This window comes from Stomoxys calcitrans, chromosome 5 (genome assembly GCF_963082655.1).
Source record: "Stomoxys calcitrans chromosome 5, idStoCalc2.1, whole genome shotgun sequence".
Taxonomy (NCBI): Eukaryota; Metazoa; Arthropoda; class Insecta; order Diptera; family Muscidae; genus Stomoxys; species Stomoxys calcitrans.
The window spans coordinates 90,294,279-90,307,003 of NC_081556.1; the positions used below are offsets into that span (position 1 = coordinate 90,294,279).

At 42.4% G+C, this 12,725-nt stretch overlaps 3 protein-coding genes across 3 annotated transcripts; 2 read left to right on the forward strand and 1 right to left on the reverse strand.

The window, feature by feature from the left end:
- The first annotated feature begins 213 nt into the window (after positions 1 to 213).
- LOC106093111 (U3 small nucleolar RNA-associated protein 18 homolog) lies at positions 214 to 1,963 on the forward strand. The gene has a single exon (XM_013260102.2). The coding sequence runs from the start codon at positions 320 to 322 to the stop codon at positions 1,844 to 1,846; it is 1,527 nt and encodes a 508-aa protein (XP_013115556.2). The 5' UTR covers positions 214 to 319; the 3' UTR covers positions 1,847 to 1,963.
- Positions 1,964 to 5,372: 3,409 nt separating this feature from the next.
- On the reverse strand, positions 5,373 to 7,535 carry LOC106093110 (protein O-glucosyltransferase 2). The gene is made up of 4 exons (XM_013260101.2): positions 7,303 to 7,535; positions 6,314 to 7,232; positions 5,950 to 6,249; positions 5,373 to 5,819 (listed from the first exon to the last, which is right to left on the reverse strand). Exons 1-4 carry the CDS (start codon positions 7,470 to 7,472, stop codon positions 5,709 to 5,711), a joined length of 1,500 nt encoding a protein of 499 aa, XP_013115555.2. The 5' UTR covers positions 7,473 to 7,535; the 3' UTR covers positions 5,373 to 5,708.
- A 1,080-nt stretch (positions 7,536 to 8,615) lies between these two features.
- LOC106093112 (nuclear pore glycoprotein p62) lies at positions 8,616 to 10,046 on the forward strand. The gene has a single exon (XM_013260103.2). The coding sequence runs from the start codon at positions 8,714 to 8,716 to the stop codon at positions 9,941 to 9,943; it is 1,230 nt and encodes a 409-aa protein (XP_013115557.2). The 5' UTR covers positions 8,616 to 8,713; the 3' UTR covers positions 9,944 to 10,046.
- The last annotated feature ends 2,679 nt before the right edge of the window (positions 10,047 to 12,725 follow it).

A 12,725-nucleotide genomic window follows, 5' to 3' on the forward strand; every position in this document is an offset into this window, starting at 1 on the left:
TTCGAGCCATTTTTCGTTGGTTGTGCATGGCGAAACAATTAAAGGTGGTCTCATTTGTACAACAACCACACATCAATTCAGCTGTTAACAGTACATTACCTAGTAATTATGTCATGCCGGCAATTACCCTGGAGACATTTACGTAGTACCCTACCATACGTGTTTCACTGCTTGTGGAAAAAGCTTGCCAGATCAAAATAAAATGTCAAAATTAGGCACTAGTCCAATATTAAATTTGTAAACATTGCTGCACGTGCATCGTATAATACTTGAAAATAATTTGTGTTCTTTAATTTATCAAATAAGAAACAAACTGAAAATGAGTGACGATGAGCTCAGTGATGACATGCAAGAGCTAAATGAATTGATAGCCGAATATCGGGATAAAGAAGGCGAAGAAAGCGGCGACAATGATAAGGATAACAAAAATGCGGTTACAGAGCAAGAGGGTCCGAGTGTGGTGCCCATGGACAAGGTAATATTTGGGGACAAAAGCACTCTTCTGAAGAACCTCAAGAGAGCAGTGGGTCAAAAAGCTAAAGCCATCGAGAGTGATAGTGGACAAAGTGATAGTGAAAGCGACAGTGCCACAGAAAAGGCCAAAAAGCGTAAGCCAGTTTGGGTTGATCCCGACGATGAGGTTATACAACTGGGAGATGTCAAGAAGGAAACAAAGCGATCGGGACCCTTGGATCATCTTAAAATGGATAAATCCTACAAGGAACACTTAACAGCACGATTTACTCGAATTGTCAATCAACCCAAATGGGCGAGTCTGGATGATAAAGATAAACAACAGAAACTTTCGGATGATGAAGGGGATGAGGACAATGAGTTATTGCGAACTGTTGGCTTCCTCAATAAGAAACCCGAAGGTATTTTGCCTGATAAACATCTCAGCGCCAAAAGAATGAAAGATGTTAATCGTGCAACCTACGCCGAAGGCAATATTAACAGCATACAATTTCATCCCACCAGTACTGCAGCTTTAGTGGCAGGTGATAAAGGCATTGCTTCCATATATGCCATCGATGGTACCCAAAATGATAAACTCCACAATATACATATACCAAATTTCCCTATAAAATGTGCCAGGATTCTTCCCTGTGGAACAAAGGCGGTCTTTGGTTCGATTACACCATACGGCTATTTATACGATTTGATGACAGCCAAAGAGACGCGCTACTATTTGCGTAAAGATAGCGGCAATTTAAGCAAGTTTACAATATCTCCTTGTGGACGGTATTTGGTTTCTGCCGGTCGTTTTGGCGAGATACACATACAAGAGGCGAAAACGTTCGAAATCATAGCGTCCTTAAAACAAAACGACAAGGTGGCTGCTTTATGTTTTACCAGTGACTCGCAAAGACTGGTGGCAAGTGGTCAATCGGCAAATGTTTGTGTGTTTTCCATGCGTCAGCAAAAGTTGGAGCATACTTTCATTGATAACGGCTGCATTATCGGCAAATCCATGGATATATCTCCCAACCAACGAATGTTGGCCACGGGCAGCATGGAAGGCGTAGTTAATGTGTACGACTTTGACAAAGTAATGCAGTCAAAAACTCCTTTGCCAGAAAAGACATTTTTAAATTTGACAACTGCCATTGGTAATGTGAAATTTAATCATAGTTCAGAACTGCTGGCATTCGCGTCCTATCAATGTCCAAATGCACTCAAAATGGCGCATTTCCCTTCGGGCACGGTATATGCAAATTTTCCGGGATTCATGCCAAAGTTGGGATACATAAGGACACTGGAATTTTCACCTCAATCAGCCTACTTGGCATTGGGTAATGCAAAGGAATGCCCTCTATTTAGAATAAAACATTTTAAAAATTATTGATGTACCTACGTATGTATGCATGTAAAAGTGAGAACATTTTTACATTTGTATAAAAATGTTTTACTATTTTTTTTTTACTTTAAACAATAAGTAATAGTGGTATAGTAAATAAATTTTATTAAGAAATATTAAAAAAAATTGGAATTTGATGATAGCTAACACGTTGTGGATGTTTACAGATATGGATCATTAGTATTATTCTTCCTATTCATCTACCCGCAGAGGTGAAGCACTTATTCACACCCAAACTCTTGACGGCCGGAGTATGTACCGGATTGACCCGATGAAGTCCTTTCAACGGCAAGGGCTGCCGCCTCAGTGTGCAACACACTTCTACAACAACAACATTTACATACCTGTTGGAGATTAGCCAATATTCGGGCGCACAATAATTGATTCTATATTGTGTTGTGGTCTGGTGGATGGCGCTTCAAAAGTCCACCTACCGCTCAATACTTAACCGGATCCAAAGGATGACTTGTTTGTGCATCACAGCCGCATTGAAGACGACACCATCTGATGCACTGAATTTAATACTACATTTTATGCCTCTGGACATTGTGGCTACCCAAATTGCAGCGACCACTGCCGTGAGGTTAAGAGAGCTTTCTCATTGGTCATGTGGCGGCTACGGATACTGTGTTATCCTTGATACAATATCCGATGTTCCAGGCAGTGTGGATTATGCCTTACCTGAGCCGCTTTTTGATAAGAATTACTGTACGATAGAAACGATTGGAACTACTGATAGAATCGATTGGAACTGCGATATCTCTGTTAACATAAGTTACATAGAATTCTATAAGGATGGTTCCAAACTAAATGACCAGGTGGGCTTTGGGGTGTACTCTAAAGATCTAGAACTGGTCATATCGAAAAGGTTAACTGACCACTGCAGTGTGTATCTAGCAGAGATCCTTGCAATTAAGGAAGCGTTGGAATGGCTAAGATAAAATGTCATTACGACGATGGACATAAATATCTTCTCAGGCAGCCATTAAATCCCTGGAAAACGTATTTCTGAACACAAAAACCGCCCTCGACTGTCGCAGCTCTCTCAACGAAGTGGCTGAAAAGTTCAAAAGTCACCTGTTCTGGTTGCCGGCCCACAGAGATATCCCAGGAAATTGTAAAGCGGATGAGCTTGCCAGACTAGGAACTACCCTACACATTCCAGGGATACAGGAATCTGTGGGTATGCCAGTGGGACCAGGTCCGAAGGACAACGAATGATAGATTGTCACAAAGAGGGGCTGTGAGCATTCCAAAATTATTCGGCCAAATCTATCAGCGTGCCGCAGTGCGACTCCTCTTTGTGGAGTTTTTATATGGCCCTGCAGAGGATGAGTGCCGTCCGATTCAAGTTTATGCTCAATTATAAGGGGCCTCCTTTTTATAGCCGAGTATGATCAGCGTGCCGCAGTGCAACACCTTTGTGTGAAGTTTTTACATAACCCTGCAGAGGATAGCTGTGAGGCTGAAACATTGGGATCCGATCTGTGTGGTGTTCATTGCTCTTACGAAAAGCTTGGCTGCGAGCTACCACACGCGTCCACAGGTTTGGATAGTGGAATGCTCCATACGAAGTAGCTGCAACGGCAGTCGCGGACAATCAGCGGTATCGAGCGGAGAGTTTCAGTGAGAGCCCGGGCGGTACCGGCTTTTGCACAAATACTGATTGCTTATGATGCTCGATATGACAAGGCGAGTTATTGGCGCCTTTAAATAACCAATGGCCACAATGTTTTCGCGACGAGCATGCTCACTAACAGGAGCTTGACGAGGACCGCTACCTTCACATGAAAATGTGGCTACGGTCCACAGACCAATAACCTCAATCTAAAGGGCGGACCAATCATTGGCCTTGCCTACGTACCATTTGTTGAGCTACTGAACACAATAGATGGGATGGGCCAGGGTGGCGTCGGGGGCGAGGTGGGACTCGGTGGATGATTGCCGGACTGCGAAGGCGCTATGGCCAGTCATTGAGCAGAGGAGGACGAGGTAGTTGCTGGCGTTCGATAAGAGGTCGATGAGTACCTTGACAGGGGTCATAATCGGACACTGCCATAGGCCGTATGGCGGTTCGCATGGGAATACCGCACAATGACTTCAGTAGGAGTTGCCTCGATGAGGATGAGAAGGAGACTATTGAGCACTTGCTGTGTTCCTGTCCGGGTCTGCAGAGACGTAGGCTCTCCTTTCTGGGGATCCATTTCTTCTGTGATCTGGGTGAACTTGCGAACGTACCTCTGGTATGTCTCCTGAGGTTTGTTGAGGGAACAGGATGGTTCCGACGGGGGGTGCAACTAGCTCCATCGTAGGTAGATCTGTGCTTGCGTAGGGAGGTCTCTTTCTCCCTATTGGGTATCACAATAAGCCAAACTGGCCTCCGAGTGAACTCACATTTTGTGGGCAACCCATTCAATCTAACCTAACCTTTCCTAAGGTGTTAGTTTTGAATTATTGGCATCCAGCGTCCAGAGAATCAGGATGGATCTACACGATCTAGAGCGAGAGTTTCAGCGCTACAAGAAAACAAGTAAAAGCGTGCTAAGTTCGCCCGGGCCACCGTAGCTCAGAGGTTAGCATGTCCGTCTATGACGTTGAATGCCTGGGTTCGAATCCTGGCAGGAACACCAGAAAATTATTCAGCGGTGGTAATCCCCTCCTAATGCTGGCGACATTTATGAGTTACTTTGTCATGTAAAAACTTCTCCCAAAAAGGGTGGCGCTCTGCTGCACGCCATTCAGACTCGGCTATAAGAAGAAGGTCCCTTGAGCTTTAAATTGAATCGGACAGCACTCATTGATTGGTGAGAAGTTTGCCCCAGTTCCTTAATGAAATGTTCATGCGCAAATTTGCAAGTTTGTATACATTTTTGCAGAATCCATGGTGGTGGGTTCCAAAGATTCAGCCCGGCTGAACTTAGCACGCCTATACTCGTGTAATCTAGAATGCTCCGCCGCCGTCAATATGATATCCTCAGCTTTATCAACAGCAGTTCATATCCGATAAAACAAAGGTAGGTAGTATAGGACTATTCCAAATAACACAACGCAAATCTTCTTTGTTTCACTTTACCTTTCACCCATTGAAACGATTCAGCGCATAGAAGAAGTGTTAGGACCAGTTTAAAGAATACTTTTCGACTCAGATTCTCTTCTTGATTATTTTTAGCTATGGGAGTATATCTGTCTATGCTAACTTTCCCTTCAATTGGCTATGACAGAGCATTTATCCCATTAACCGAACTTAGAATTGATTTGTCCCTATTCCTTAGTGCAATATTCATGGGCAAAATTTGCATTTGCAGAAAAGATTTCTAAGTGGCATTTCGATTTAGATTTAACTTCCACATGTGTATGTCGCTCGTTTTAAGGCTGAAGTAACCAAAATTTTCAATCGATCTTTGCGTATCTCCCCTAAGGTTTGCAGGATATTATATAGTCCATTGCGCCCAATGTTTGCCTTTTCTTACTTGTTAGAAGTGTTAATTTTTTTGCGAAACAATATCATTCAAAGTCCTTGTTTTGGCTTTTATTATTTCATTTTTTTTTTGTAAAATCTATGAGATTCTTTAGAGGTTCATTTGCGGACTACTACATTCATACAACAATGTGCGCAGTGTGCTGAAGTACAGTACTTATAGTAGAAAATACTCTACGTATTAAAAAACGCGTCTAAAACGTTGTCAAAACATCTAGTCTAATTCTAACATAGAGTGTGTGAGTGTATATGGCATAGACTACTTTGTATCCAAAAGGATCAAAGACAAAAAAGCGATGGTTTTATGCATTTGTAATTCAATATCAGTGGGAATGACACATATGATAAAAAAGAAATGCTGCTTTGGACCGATTACAGTTCATCTCTTGTGTGGGTTTCTTTGCAAGTGCAACTGTGCGTTTGTTCAAGCCTTTCCATGTCGGGTAATACTATGACAGGTGAAACCAAGCGGTTACTCCATTCCTAAAAACAAAAAGAATAATGAAAGCGTTAAAACCTTCTAGATGGGCTGGTAAAAGAGAAAGTGTAAGGATTAGGTTTGATAGTAGGTGGAAAACAAAGTCAGTCTTTTGTAGATATAAGGCATACAAACCTTAAATAATGCCATGTGATAACAGTAAATATGACCTGGACTTAGATTGCTATTGACAAACTCTTGGGCATTTTTGGCTATTTCTTGGGCCTGCGAATCGTTTTCGCGTATCCATGTTATGACCTCTATCAAATCGGTAAGGTCACGCTTAACGGGTATATAGTGTTTGTGCGGCACAAGTTTATGGTAGAAATGTTCGTAATATGGTGAAATTTGTTTAAATACAGTCGAACCCCCACCCAAAAGATAGGGCAAACGATATGATGCTACAGTTCCATCAATATTCAATTGGTACTTATACTAAAAAGTAAAAAAAAGATAAATTTGATAAAGTTCATCATTGAAAAAACATAATTTCTCTTACTTTAAAAAATTCCATAAAACTTATGTGTGGCACTTTAGGTCCATATTTGTTCTCTTCATCGCGAAAAAAGAAGAAATTGGTAATTGCAGCATCGATTTTGTCTGAATGTTTGCGCGCCAAACCTATCAGGTCCAATCGTTCTCGTCTCGAATCTCTACCGCGCCAAAATAACTTTTCAACTTTGCTGTTCCAGGCATACTTTTCACGTTGCACAGACAACACATCTAAGGCCACTCGATGCATATTCTCTACACTCGACTCCATGAGATCGTATGTGGGCAGAACTATGTCATGGGAATCATCACTGCCACACCAGGAAAATATTGGATATGGGCCGGAGGTTCTTTGTTGGCCGCCTTTGCGCGATAACGGCCAATCACCCAAATTCAAAAAGAATTCCATGTCTGGCAGAGCCACTACACGACCCAAAGCCAAGAGTGTTGCATCCATAAACATTTTGAAGCCATCATATTTGCCATAGCATTTGCGCCAGATCTGTTGGTCCTTTACCACATAATGACATAGGGATATACTCTCTGGTTGGTTATAACGTTTCACCAAATTATCGCGTATCATGCTAAAGTTGACACGTTTGAACGAATGCAAATCGCTCACTATTTGATCCTCCTGTGAGGCTGCCTTGCACTCATTGTCTATCATCCAGATGTTAAGATCCCGGGGGCAATAACATTTATCCGAATAAACCAAGTCTCTTATATAATATGGTGACTTGGCCACATGCGTTCCATTGTATTGAACATTTATAACGACTTTGTCACACCAATCGGTTATAACGTTGTAGCGAGCCAAAAATGAGCCATCTCCACGATTAATGACATCCACTTTGGTACGGCACATGCCATGAGGAGATTTGCCTTCAATATGGACATCGAAATTCAAAGGAGGCGATTCATGAAACCTTTTTGGCATAGAAGCAAAAAATATACTCATCAATTATTGATAAAGGCTTTCAAGACATTGGTACTTACAATCGTCCATCTTCTCCGGCAGCATGGATATAAAAGTAACGAGCTGGTAAGACCACTTTGTCTGGAGCCAAGCCATTGCCATAGACTGTGGTTTTTAATGGATCAACCACTTTGGGACTAGCATTGCACAATGTAACAATTATAGCTAAGTAAAATAACATTGTTTTCATTATTAAATGTCCAAATTTGCTTTGATTTGTTAAAAACCACCGGACATTGAAATGTAAACAAAAATTTGACAATTGTATATCAAGGTAGATTAAATGGGGTAAAATAAAAAATTGTCCCCAGAAGTACAACCCTGCAATTGAGAAACGATAAAGAATCATGGCTCTGTAATTAAAGGTTGTCAATAAGCAAATTTTTACACAGTCATGGTACAACTAAGAGGTTAGGTCATTAGCACAACAACAAAAATCGACCCCCAACAAAACTACCTTGAGTGGCAAATGCCGTAAATTGAAATGTCAAAGTGTTTTTAGAAACAAAACTTTGTTTTACAACTTATCGTCTACAAATGTGTTTTATATTTATATTTTCATCTTTATAACACTGTTTTGTTGCTTATATGTGAAATATCGGACCAAATAGAACATCTTTTTAAGATTTAAGAACAAAATCACACCTGTGTTATCAAGCCTTTGACATTTAGATTTATTACTGTTATCTTCTTTCTCGCATATTCTATGCTCATGTACGCACACTCATACACGGATATACAATTCTTTGTGCGTGTTGGCAAATCGTCGATCAGCTTGATGACAAGATGGCGAATTTCACCACATGATTTGTGTTTGTTGTACAAATGAGACCACCTTTAATTGTTTCGCCTTGGGAAATTCCTACGAATACAGAAATTGACAGAACATATGTGACTCACATATCGTGTGATAGTAGTTTACCTTCTATTGCCTTGGCTGGGGGCATATCAAGGCGGATTTAAAAAGGTGGTCTCACGCGAACAGCTGTTAACAGCCAGCCAGCTTTGACAATATTAAGATGACAGATTATTGTTCGCATTCTCTTTGTTGTTATCGTCTTTCTCGCATATTCTCTGCTCATGCGCGCACACGTATACACACATGTACAAAATTTTTTTTTGTGTGTTGGCAAAACGTCGATCGGCCTGATGACAAGATGGCGGATTGCACCATATGACTTGGGGTTGTTGTACAAATGAGACCACCTTTAATTGTTTCGCCATAGGGGCATATTATGACCGTCCATTGATCTACCATGAGTTTATTCTACCTTCTTTAAATCTACTTTGAGATTTTAATATTATTTGCTTTATACATCTGGCAACTCTCTTATTAGCTCGTGTCAAATTGGCAGTTCGCAGAGAAGGAATTAGGCTTTTATTTGCAATTTCTTAACTTAAATAATTGTTAATAAGTAGAGAAAAGGGAAAATGAATTTTCAACTACCATCAACAACTACGGCCACCAATACTGGATTCAGTTTCGGATCTGTTGCTGTCGCCCAGCCAGCAGCTGGCAAACCTGGTACGGGATTTTCATTTGGCGCCACTGGTGGAGGAGATGCTAGTTCCAAGCCATTGAGTTTTGGTTTCGGTACACCAAGTTCTACAACTGCACCCACAACAGCAACTACACAAGCTGCTACCGCCCCATCATTGGGCTTGGGTGGTGGAGGAGGTGCCACCCCGTCATTTGGATTCGGTGCGACAGCGGCCACACCGGCAGCCACTACAACAACTCAAACACCGACTCTTGGTACAACAACGGCCCCTGCTCCTAGTGCTTTTGGGGGTTTTGGGGCAGCGGCAGCAGCGGCCTCGACAAATGCGACAGCAACCACAGTTCAGCCAGCTGCTACTGTAGCGGCGGCACCTTTAACAACCGGCTTTAGTTTCGGCACACCGTCGGCTTCTACAACATCTTCAGGATCGACAACAAATACTCAAACTACTTCCACTGGAGCAACAACATTAACACCTGCTACTTCGACTGCGGCCACATCTAAACCACCAGCCGCTGCAGGCTTTGCCAGTCTAACAACAGCCACCAAAACAACAGATTCTTCAGCGGTAGTTAATGCTTCTCAGCTATCCTACAATCAGTTGGAGGAGCATATAAATAAATGGACATTGGAATTGGAAGAGCAGGAGAAAGTGTTTACAGATCAAGCAACACAAATCAATGCATGGGACAAAGTTTTAATCAGCAACAATCAAAAGATTCTCGATCTTAATGATGCTGTACAAAAAGTTAAATCCGATCAACAGACTCTGGAGCAAGAATTAGAATTCATTGCCACACAACATAAGGAGCTGGAAGAGAGCATTGTGCCTTTGCAAAAGGAATTTTTAAAAATACCCCAAGTCGATGTAGAGCGCTCCCAGACCTATTTAATGGTAGAGAATTTGGACACTCAGTTGAAACAAATGTCCGAGGATCTAAAGGAAATAATTGATAACCTAAATGAATCGAACAAGTGTCAGGATAATAGCGATCCCATTATCCAGATTGGAAAAATCCTCAACGCTCACATGAGTTCGTTGCAATGGATTGAGCAGAGTACAGCGAACATTGGCACCAAACTGGAGGATATAACGAAAATGCATGAAACCTTCAAAAGGGACTCGGAGAGATCATTTCGATCGGCCTATTATAATTAACGGGTACTAAGATAAGATGTTTTGTTTATTTTTATATGTATTCAGTATCTAACGTTCGTTTCAAATAAAAAAAGGGAAACTAATTGCCACAATACACATCGAAGCAGGAAATTACTACTAATTGTTGGCACCTTTGCATACTCATTCTTCGTCGAGTGGGCCTGGCTTGGCAGGTGACGTGTGTCGGGTGGTCCCAGGTCACACATCCATTCCCCAGGTGCTGCCAGCCAAAGATTTGAGGACTCCGTTCTTGTTCCTTGCCCCTTCTTAGTAGCGTCGACAGACACTGAGAGACAGTTGTTGAGGGTTATTCCCAAGATTTTTGGATGCCTCACCCTTGCAATCGTTTGTCCATCGACTTGTATATCAAGCTCTCTGATGTAATCCGTGTGGTGAACAATGCTGCTGATAATTTGGGTTGGGAGATTTGTTAGGTAACGGCTTCTGAAAAATTCTGCTAGGTCCCGGAGGCAAATATTTGATTACTCACACAGTCCGTTGGTGTTAGTCCGTTGGTGTTAGTCCGTTGGTGTTAGCGACAGAGAAGGTCTTTGCATAATAATGTCCACACCAGAGAGGGGTGGAGGAAGTTTGGAAAGGTAGAGGTTAAACAGGATTGAGGAGAGGATACCCCATTGGGGAACTTCTGTAGACGGAAATTAAGTTGTAGTTTCCGTTGTTGTTGTAGCAGTGTGTTACACACTAAGGCGGCAGCCCTTGTCGATGAAAAACTTCATCGGGTCAATCCGGTACGTACAACCGGCTGTCATGGGATTCCGTGTTGGTTGCGGGTATACAAACAGAACTAATTTTTGGAACGTTTGAATCCAATCTCTCGTATTGCAGCATCTAATGTTGAGTTGAGAAACTTAATTGGAAGTGTCACATTCAGGAGCGTACTGAAAAGGTTCCCAGATTTTGGGCACTATGTAAATGGGCCGTATGCTCGAAATGGGGCCTGAATTCAAGGATAGTCCACTGGCTCTGCAGAATCGTGATGAGACTGCAGAATCGTGATGAGAACACTTACTTACGCTTCAGTTGTGCTATGGAAAAAGAGTCCAACATAAGGACCATACAACGGCTTCAGAGAACATGGTAGAGAATTTGGACACTCAGTTGAAACAAATGTCCGAGGATCTAAAGGAAATAATTGATAACCTAAATGAATCGAACAAGTGTCAGGATAATAGCGATCCCATTATCCAGATTGGAAAAATCCTCAACGCTCACATGAGTTCGTTGCAATGAATTGAGCAGAGTACAGCGAACATTGGCACCAAACTGGAGGATATAACGAAAATGCATGAAACCTTCAAAAGGGACTCGGAGAGATCATTTCGATCGGCCTATTATAATTAACGGGTACTAAGATAAGATGTTTTGTTTATTTTTATATGTATTCAGTATCTAACGTTCGTTTCAAATAAAAAAAGGGAAACTAATTGCCACAATACACATCGAAGCAGGAAATTACTACTAATTGTTGGCACCTTTGCATACTCATTCTTCGTCGAGTGGGCCTGGCTTGGCAGGTGACGTGTGTCGGGTGGTCCCAGGTCACACATCCATTCCCCAGGTGCTGCCAGCCAAAGATTTGAGGACTCCGTTCTTGTTCCTTGCCCCTTCTTAGTAGCGTCGACAGACACTGAGAGACAGTTGTTGAGGGTTATTCCCAAGATTTTTGGATGCCTCACCCTTGCAATCGTTTGTCCATCGACTTGTATATCAAGCTCTCTGATGTAATCCGTGTGGTGAACAATGCTGCTGATAATTTGGGTTGGGAGATTTGTTAGGTAACGGCTTCTGAAAAATTCTGCTAGGTCCCGGAGGCAAATATTTGATTACTCACACAGTCCGTTGGTGTTAGTCCGTTGGTGTTAGCGACAGAGAAGGTCTTTGCATAATAATGTCCACACCAGAGAGGGGTGGAGGAAGTTTGGAAAGGTAGAGGTTAAACAGGATTGAGGAGAGGATACCCCATTGGGGAACTTCTGTAGACGGAAATTAAGTTGTAGTTTCCGTTGTTGTTGTAGCAGTGTGTTACACACTAAGGCGGCAGCCCTTGTCGATGAAAAACTTCATCGGGTCAATCCGGTACGTACAACCGGCTGTCATGGGATTCCGTGTTGGTTGCGGGTATACAAACAGAACTAATTTTTGGAACGTTTGAATCCAATCTCTCGTATTGCAGCATCTAATGTTGAGTTGAGAAACTTAATTGGAAGTGTCACATTCAGGAGCGTACTGAAAAGGTTCCCAGATTTTGGGCACTATGTAAATGGGCCGTATGCTCGAAATGGGGCCTGAATTCAAGGATAGTCCACTGGCTCTGCAGAATCGTGATGAGACTGCAGAATCGTGATGAGAACACTTACTTACGCTTCAGTTGTGCTATGGAAAAAGAGTCCAACATAAGGACCATACAACGGCTTCAGAGAACATGTCGTCTTAGCATAGGAGGAGCGATGAGGACCACGCCCACTAGGGCAATGGAGACCATTCTAGATATCCGACCCATTGACATAAAGATTAAGTGTGAAGCAGCCACTGCGGCTATGGGACTTAAGGCGATGGGAGATTGGATTGAGGATGGGAGCTCATACCATCGCAGTATAATCGAGGCGATGATAGGAAACCTGGAAGGAAGGGAAGAGGTTTCCGATCGGATACCTGAGACGACAGTGGAGGTCGAGTGCGAGGCACTACTGCCAGCGGCACAGTCTTGGACTGACGGAACCCTAGTATTGCCATCTGGAAGATCATGTTACACGGATGGATC

Bases quoted from the DNA above. Each gene is read 5' to 3' on its own strand.
- LOC106093111 (XM_013260102.2), top strand. From the start codon at position 320: ATGAGTGACGATGAGCTCAGTGATGACATGCAAGAGCTAAATGAATTG.
- LOC106093110 (XM_013260101.2), bottom strand. From the start codon at position 7,472: ATGAAAACAATGTTATTTTACTTAGCTATAATTGTTACATTGTGCAAT. The intron at 7,233-7,302 runs GTAAGTACCAAT...TATGCCAAAAAG, and splicing joins GCCGGAGAAGATGGACGATT to GTTTCATGAATCGCCTCCTT. The intron at 6,250-6,313 runs GTAAGAGAAATT...TTTACTTTTTAG, and splicing joins GTTTTATGGAATTTTTTAAA to TATAAGTACCAATTGAATAT.
- LOC106093112 (XM_013260103.2), top strand. From the start codon at position 8,714: ATGAATTTTCAACTACCATCAACAACTACGGCCACCAATACTGGATTC.